This window comes from Adiantum capillus-veneris, chromosome 9 (genome assembly GCF_014529385.1).
Source record: "Adiantum capillus-veneris isolate H3 chromosome 9, ASM1452938v2, whole genome shotgun sequence".
NCBI lineage: Eukaryota > Viridiplantae > Streptophyta > Polypodiopsida > Polypodiales > Pteridaceae > Adiantum > Adiantum capillus-veneris.
In genome coordinates, this window is record NC_140939.1 from 122,345,411 (window position 1) to 122,354,621 (window position 9,211).

The window sequence follows — 9,211 nt, forward strand, 5'->3', positions numbered from 1 at the left end:
TTTCCTAACCAAAGCACTTGAATAGATTGGAATAAGACTACTTATAGCAAGCTAGAGTTGTTAAGCCCAAAAATCATGTCTACTTTAGATTCAAACTCAACCTATACACGCTCCGAGATCCCAACGAAAGAGGAGCATCAGCCCATAATGGATCTTCCAAACTTGCAGTTGATAAAGACCAATTTTGTTGAGAGAGTTTAGATGACAGATCATGAGAGTGAAGGACTGTATAGATACATTGACGGTATGAGGTCAACCTTTATAGGTGCTCAGAGCCATACCCAAAAGAGCTGACATATTACAAACTCTTATATGTCTATACATACGGAGTCGCCTATCAATGGAGATCTATAGTTGTTGACAAGTATGGACGAGAATATAGAGGTATAGAAAGCACCAATCCACATACTGCATTAGAAATAGGTGGATATTTAGTCAATGTAGGACCATAGATACCTCCACCAAACATGAGAATTCCTATGAGAATTCCAAAAAGGGAGCCACCTGGATTCCCTCCTAGAGTGATAACGAGAGATGAAAAAATCACAGAGATGGCAGACATGCCTCCTCAAGTGAATCTCCCTAATGGACCAATCTCCAACAAAATGACCAATCCCTTTGAAGAAGACCAATATACAATCAGGCATCAATTGGACCAGACAAGGAGAGTGGAAAAGCCAATCTATCCACCAATGAACAACGTGGGACCAAATACACCGCAGTCATTGTAGTTGGGTTACATCAAGATGCCATACCAAGATCATATATCAATAGAGATGGTTATCCGATCATCCCAAGACCAAGTGCACCACCACTATTCCCATCATATCCATATTCGAGTGAAGGTCCAGGACCAACCTTTATAGACCGACTATAACAAGGTTACATTATGTAGAAATTTTGATTGATCACTTAGAGTTTTGCTTTCGTAATGACTTTTGAGAAGACTCTCTCTAAGCTTTAGAGAGTCTATCAGGGTCTCCAAGTTGGTTGAAAACTGTGAGAGCTTTTGGTCCACTTATACATGTCTAGCAAGCAAGGACTTTCCTTAATTAACTCCACAACTTCTCAAGCAAGTCTCCAAAATTTTCCAGGTGCCTTGAGCTATCAAATCTATCCTTACTGGTCCATATATCTTTCCCCAGTACCTACCCAGCTGGCAGCTTGAAACTATAACTTCGCTGACTTTGGTTACAATTTCCTACTTCAACTAGAAACTCGCCCATTAGATAAATCTATGTTGTGCCATGTGATTTACTATCTTCTAGACCATGTGATATAACATATGTCAAAGTTTTTAATTATTTACTTTATTAAAGTAGCCGTGAAAACTTTTGGAAGTGATTCAAGGGTCAGTTTCAACTTGAATCAGTTTCAATTCGAATTTAATTAATAAAATTCTTGTTGAACTAAAGATGTGCTTAAGATTCCAAAAATACATATTGTAACTATTTTTAAGGGTTTACTAATTTGTATATCCAGTATTCTCAATTTAAGTCTATAACACGTCTTCTTTATTCCAAATAAGTGAAAATATTACAATTAATAACTCAAAATCACAGAGCACACAATCTTAAAATTATTATAGTACTAAAGGAATACACACACACAATGTCTTTGCAGATAATTTGCGACTTCAAGCTTTTGACAACATTACAACATCACGCTTTTGACAGCATTGCGATGTTGCACTTTTGACAACATTGTAACATATATACACATATATAATGCTGGCACAAAAACAATACAATGGGGGCCCTAATATGAATATACTCTCTTTAATATAAAAGACTAAATGTAACCATCACGACATCATGGAACAACTCCATAGAAGAATAACCATCTCAATGACAAATGATCAGTACGAACAATTTATAATTATCATAGAAACACATCATGGCATCATAGAAAAACTCCATAAAATAATAATCATCTCAATAACAAATAATCATAAAAAATCATCATAAGTAAAACCGTAAATCTTTGACGTTTATAGTTGAAAAATAGACCAAATTGTCAACTTTGACGAATCATCAAAATTTTAACTCTACAATATTTAGAGGCAAAGATAAAATAAATCATTAAACCATAACGATTTGTCATCAATTACTAACAAATCATCAAAGTGGTAATGTTTTGATATCTGCAATCAAAAAATAAAGCAAACCATCAAAACATAACTCTTTGATAGACCATAATCATTGACATTTGTAGAGCCAAAAAATAATATGATCGAATTTTCAAATTATAATGCTTCAATATCGACTGAAGATGATAAAATAAATCATCAAAGTAGTAGACTTTGATATTTATAGCCAAAAAAATAATCAAAACTTAACTATTTGATGCATCATGAAAATCATAAAATGCTGATAATTATATATAAAGAATAAAAAGGGGACGATTTAAGCATAATTATTTGACATTGATTATAACATATCCATCATTTTTCAATAAAAGTGTGTCATTTAATTTGCAAATATTTAAGGTTTGCATTTTATTAAGTCAAAGAGCATTCTAGTGGAATGATCGGATTGAAAATCGAACTCTAGAACTACTAGTTATGACCTTTATTCACTTGAAAACAATAGGTTGATAGGAAACTTAAGTCTCAAGATTGTATCTAAAGATAAGAGTTGACCTTTTAGAAAAGAGAGCAATTTTAGGAAAGGAAGAGTATTTTTAGAAAAGAAAGAGGAGGGAGTTAAGTTTAGAGTTCTTGTTTTGGAAGCCAAGCTTCTTTTAAAATTGGAGAACCGAAATTGCGCATCGGAATCCGCGTCCGAGGAAAAAAAATAAAAAATTTTAAAAAATTATTTTTTTAACAGTCGCGAACGTACATGAACTTATTTTTCTTTGCTTCCCTCTATTCTTAGCTGGCCAATGGCCTTGAGAGCCTATATAAAGACCCCTCTCTCGTCACTTTGAAGACACACTCTCAGAAGCGGAAGCTCTCTTGCGTTGACGTCGGAGTTACCTTCTCTCCCTTAACCTCTCTCCCTGAAGCTCTCTCCCTCAAGCTCTTACCTTCAAGCCATCTCCATCTCCAACTCTTTCTCTACCATCATCGTGTTGCCCTTTGGATTCTTGAGTTCTCTTTCTCTCTTTCCCTCTTCTCTACTTCGATAGGATGGCCTTGAAATGAGTGACTCGAAGCTCCAAGCACGCTCATGTCACTCCACCTCCAAGAAAGGTGCAAAGGAAGGCTTCAACTATAGCTCAAGCGGAGGTACCGGCTATGGAAGAAGTGGAAGCTAATTGACCTCAATTACGAGAAGTAACCAATCATTTCGCTAATCCGGTAAGACAAATTTATAATTTTGCATTGATTATTCATGTTGACCTGGTAAGTCAAGCATAGGGAACTCCTTAAATCGTCCAAGAAACGTGATTCTATCATAAGAAACAAGCATACGTTTTCATAGATTAGTGAAAGAACTGTTTGATAAATTATCACTACTTGTTAAATTGTTATTGCTTGATAAATTGTTATTGTGTGATAAGTTGATACTGGTTGATATAGGAGTTAGTTGATCATGTTTGAAGATCAATTAAAGAGAAGAATTATTGAAAGAATATCTTTTGTGCCTCACGGATAGCGAGATGATTTCACGATTAGCGGAGATTAAGCTGAGGTTATTGGCTCTCTTTTGTTCCTCGCGGTTAGTGGGATGCCTCGCGGGTAGCGGGATGCTTGGCAGTTAGCAAGATGCCTCGCGGTTAGCCGGATGCTCGCGTGTAGCGGGATGCCTGGCGATTAGCAAGATGCCTCGCGGTTAGCGAGATGCCTCACGGTTAGCGAAATGGGAAGGTTACGTAATTGGTGGTTAGCGAATAAATCCATGTTGGTTAGACATAGAAAGTCCGCGGGTAACAGCAACCCATGAGAAATTGAAAAAAAGTTATTTTTGTTGAATTATAGGGCTATCTTCATTAGGCCTTGTTTGAATTGTTTTGATATTGTTTGAAGGGATGTATAAAAGAATCTGTGTCTCGAATTAATTAAAGAACAGTGTGGTAGTAATTAGAAAACAAGATAAAAAGTGTGAGTGTGAGGTGGAAAGTGGGGGATTGGCTCAGGTTGCTAGTCAAGGATGGGTGGTCTCGATTAATCGAGAAACTCTCCATTCCCTCATATAAAGAGAAGCAAAATTAGAGACTCATTGTGCCAAGAGTCGAGAAGTCCCAAATATACGTACCCTTGAAATTAGCTGTGGACCGATTAGTCGGGTGCTTTTTACAAAATTATTAGTTAGTTTACACTATGTCTCATATCATATTTATGGTTTATGGATGGCGGCCGTGCCTCTTAAACGTGAGGAAAAATGCGTTGTTTATGGATTCTAAATATGTCAATGGGGTTTGATCTTTATGTTACGAAACAACTTTCATTAGAATCCTTGATTTATCGACGGCCTGTGGCGTATGACCCTTATGATTCTTCTCTTCTGTTGCTCGTATCTCTGCTTCGTGGAAACGGAGTAGGGTGTCGTCAAACGGAACTTCAAAATAAGGGAAGGCCGCCCCCATCTAATTCTGTGGGTTGGGGACCTCACATCGATCATCGGATATAAAACAAATTATCAAAATTATAATTTTTCAATAACTACAATCATTACACTTTAATGAATCATCAAAACCATAACCTTTTAATTTTTATGATTGATGCAAATTTCTTTCTTCAAATAAAACATCATACATCAAATCTATGTGTAAAATATGATACAATAGATATAGATAATATCATACAACTCTTAGTAAATTCAATAAAAGAATATTTGATTTTATTTTAATATGAAATCATACATAATCGTATAAAACAAAACAGAAAGATCTATTGTGGTTTAGTTTTTTTTTTTAATTTTACACATGCATCAAATTGCATGTGATAAAGAATAAATATAGGAATCAATTTATTTTTTATATTTTTATGTGCAAATCTAATTAAATATGATATAAATTCAATATAAATAACTCTTAATCTAATTTTTTATACACAAAGCAAGTTACATATCATGCATGGAAAAATTTGAAGATTTATAACAAAAAAGGTCAACAAATATGAATTTAAAAATATGATAACTCTTATCTTTTGATCATTTTGCTTCAAAACGTATAGAAAATAATTAGAAAAAATTACCAAAATATCCCTCTAATTTGTGGAAATTCCCAAGATACTTCTCAAATTTCAAAAATTTCCAAAATACCCCCAATATTTTATCATAAATTCCCAAAATACTTTGGTTTTGAGATTAAATTTATAAGAAGATTGATTGTTTATCAATACAAGATGCTAAAAGTAGAATATGACTTGGTAATAAAGGTTTTGGAGTGAATTGCTTTATTATTTGTAGACATAGTTGCCTTTTTTTGCGAGGTAATTTGTGACAAAATACATGCTAAGCCCTCAAAAATGGGTCTCAATTGTCAAAAAGGAATAAAGATTAGAAAATCTTGAACAATCCAACCAGAATAGATACAAGGGTATTTTGGGAATTTTTAAAATTTGAAGGGTATTTTGGGAGTTTTTACAAATTAGAGGAGTATTTCGATATTTTTTCCAAATAATTATCAATTTGTTATAGATTACATAATTTGATGAATTTATCATGATGAACAACTTTGAAACGCCCCAAAACCTTAAGCACAACTCTTCAAATACTAAACTTGGAGTTTCAAACAAAAGTTATGACTCTTTTTTGTTGTGCTAAATTGTAGATTTTTCCTGTGCACGCTGCACGAAATTGATGTAAAAGCCAAAAATGCTCTATTTTTGTGAAGAAAAAGCAAAGATGCTTTGACACCATTTTAAGAAGATAAAAAAAGAGAAGAATGGAGAGATGAGACATGCAAACTGCAACCCCAAAGTGTGTAAAATACTCACAAAGGATGTATATATATATAAACTCCCTTGTTAATTTTTCACGACTGCATGGAGTTGCCAAGACGTCAACTATTGCCCCTGTGTGTACCAATCAAGGAACAAGGTAGATCTCAATAAATTTCAACAATCACCCCATGCTACACTTAATAATGGTGCTCCAATCAAGCACTTTTAAGAACGTATAAGTGCTACGCTTGGGCTCTATTGCCTCAACCTATGCCTATACTCAATAATGTTTGAATCTCTACTCAAAACCAGTGTGACTATTTCTCTTTTGAAGTGGCTTTTCTCCCCTTATAGCTCTCTAGCTACAAACTTGCTATTTCTTTCTTGAAGAGTGGTTTCTTTTTTTTCCTACAACTCTCTAGCTACAAGCTACTAGAGTCCGGTCGGTAGGCCGATATAAGACGAAGATGAGCATGTTCCTTCCATACGCGATCTCCCTAAATTAACAATAGAAGAGTACATGCTAAAATAGTTACAAGGTTTTACACTCAAAAGGTACGGATTATTTTGTAAAATAGCCCCTTTCTATGAAGGCTAATGCTAACCAATGTTAGAAAAAAACCGGGGTACATTGTATTTTTACCAGCTTAAATAAAAAAATCTAGGTTAGATTTTGAGCTTGCCTTGAAGAAAACTGGCAAATTTACACAAGTTTCAATGTAAATACAGGCAAAAGCTTCAAATTTTGACCCAAAAACCAGTAGAATTTCAAGTTTGCCCTTATTTTCTTCGGTTAAGAAAAATGTATTTTTCTAGCCCCGATGCTAACCCTAACCCTTCCGAATTTTTAAATTCTTTTTTGGGTTAGTATGCAGCCGACTTGAACCATGCATGCGAATAAAGATTGAAGCACCCCATTTACAACCCATGCAATCTATTTGAGACGATTGAGTGCGCTAGGATGGCAAGAAGATCTTCAGCGTTTCTCGTCCTCCTCCTCACCTTCGCAGCACAAACACTCTGCACGGTCTCAGCAGGTTCTCTCTCTCTCTCTCTCTCTCTCTCTCTCTCTCTCAAAAACAAACACACACACACACACATTGAAAATGCACGTTGCAATCCTTTGTCAATGAAAACGCACATATAAGCAAGCCTATGCTGATGCCGGCGCTCTCTCTCTCTCTCTCTCTCTCTCTCTCAAACACACACACACATACACACGAAGATTTAAACATTTCCTCTTGTAGGAAACTGAGTCTTTTTCATTGTTTTTCATACAATACATAACATCATGAGCTTCTGCTCGAGAGGCACCGCATACCTAGCTAGGTACGATTGGGGTCAGGGGACCACCGGCCCCCCCCACCGGGCCGGCGATCCCCTGCCCCCAATCGTACCTACCTAGGTATGCAGTGCCTCCCTCACAGAAGCTAATGATGTTGAGGTAAGTCACAATGTGGGAATTATTGTTGAAAACGCACTTAGCAATCTTTTGTGAATGAACCCTGTTTTACTGCACACACACACATGCAGAGTTTTAGCCACCATTTTTACCCCTTTTGCTTGCCATCTTAAAGACTCTACCCACGTTCTCTTTTACTTGTATGCAGGTAACTATTTGGTAGGCATCAACTATAATGGGCCTGCCAATTTCACCTCGCTTCCCCCATCAAAAGCTGTGGCTCTCATTAAATCTCTGGGAGTACGCCGCGTCCGCCTTGCTGATGCCGATGCGCATGTATTGGCTGCGTTAGCCAAGTCAGGGTTGGATGTGGTGATTGTGGTTCCGGATGAAGACATTCCCGCCCTTGCGGCGAGCGAAAACAATGCAATCGAATGGATCCAAAAGAATGTCATTGCCTTCTTTCCTGAGACACACATCACTGCCCTCAATGTTGGGGACAATATTTTCGACGATCAGCATCTGAAATCGCTCTGGGTACACCTTCTGCCTGCAATGACCAATCTACAAACTGCCCTTCGCCAGCAGGACCTCACAAATCTCATCAAAGTGACAACATCATTCTCCATGGATGTCTTCTCTGTCACCTTTCCGCCCACGGCGGGCACCTTCCGGGCCGACATTGCCAAAATATTCATTGCACCCATCCTCGACTTCCTAACACAAACCAAAACCCCTTTGTACCTCAATGTCTATCCCTACCTGGATTTTCAAAAGGATCCCAATCACATCCCCCTTTCCTTTGCCCTTTTCAATTCTCCAGGCATACCCACCTGGCTTGACAACAATCTGTCCTACTACAACCTTCTCGATGCGCAGCTTGATGCAGCGGCATTCGCCATGGAAGGATTGGGATATTCTAATATTGACATTGTGATTAGCGCGACGGGGTGGCCAACAGCAGGGGGGCCGGGTGCGAGCATGACGAATGCTTTCAAGTACAATCAAGGGTTAGTGAACAAGGTAGTGGAGAGTCCCCGTGTGGGGACACCGCATCGGCCGAAGAAGGCAGTGCCAGCATTCATAAATGCGTTGGTGGATGACAGTAAGTCAGGGTTGAAGTGGGGGGTGTTTAGTGCAGATGGGAGCATGGCATATCCCCTCCAAGTATGGCAATGGAAAGGCGCATGTTCACCAGCACAGAGTCCAGGAATGGGGCCAGCAATGGGCCCAGTTCCAGCAAAGAGTCATGGGGTTTCCAAAGGCGCTGGCGACTCTACCGTGGCCCCTGCTGCCTCTCCAGATTATAGCAGCGATTCTAGCGATGCCCCTCATGCAGATGACAACTCTGCCCCAGCCCCTAGTGTCCATGGAGACTATGGCCTTGGCTTTGAGTCTCCTGCTCCCGGCCCATCATCTCCCGCTGCTGGCACGCACCCTCTTTTGCCTCGTTGCGTTTTGCTCATGCTCCTCGCAGCTCTATGGCTTGCCTAAGAGTCCACTCACTTCCATTAGCCACATTTTGTAACTTTTTCCAACCGTGCTATGATTTTTGGCTTTCTAGCACAAGCCTTAGTGAAGAGGGGTTTTGGCCTCTTAAAACAAGCTTCAATGAAGAAGGAGAGAGAGGGATACACTTCACTTAGCATGTGGAGCATTGAAATCTTCTTTGGTTATTCTACTATGCAAATGGTCCGTTCATTTAGTTTAGGAGGTTCATATGGTTCTTTCTCATGTTTTTGTTCTAGAATGCCAATGTGACCCTTTCACTTTGCTCTGCTTTAGAATGTGTCTAAGTCTCTGCCTTGCTTATAGCATGATTACATACCCATGCACATAAGCTTTGCGCTAAGTTAAAACTACTTCATGAGATTTTAACTGCCAACAAAGCCTCACTTGTTCTAGTAAGGCTTGTGGTAAACATTAGTTTGGTAACGTAACAGGACATAAAGGTATCCTTTCAAAGTTTTGGAAAGAAA

The 9,211-nt window shown here is 38.2% G+C and overlaps 1 protein-coding gene across 1 annotated transcript; it reads left to right on the forward strand.

Annotated features, from left to right (window-relative positions):
- The first annotated feature begins 6,453 nt into the window (after window positions 1–6,453).
- Window positions 6,454–8,985, forward strand: LOC147451107 (glucan endo-1,3-beta-glucosidase-like). Its single transcript, XM_086520860.1, has 2 exons — window positions 6,454–6,867; window positions 7,441–8,985. Exons 1-2 carry the CDS (start codon window positions 6,792–6,794, stop codon window positions 8,724–8,726), a joined length of 1,362 nt encoding a protein of 453 aa, XP_086376986.1. The 5' UTR covers window positions 6,454–6,791; the 3' UTR covers window positions 8,727–8,985.
- The last annotated feature ends 226 nt before the right edge of the window (window positions 8,986–9,211 follow it).

Excerpts from the sequence above, each read along its gene's own strand:
- LOC147451107 (XM_086520860.1), top strand. The coding sequence starts at position 6,792 with ATGGCAAGAAGATCTTCAGCGTTTCTCGTCCTCCTCCTCACCTTCGCA. Across the intron at positions 6,868-7,440 it reads ACTCTGCACGGTCTCAGCAG|GTAACTATTTGGTAGGCATC; the intron begins GTTCTCTCTCTC and ends ACTTGTATGCAG.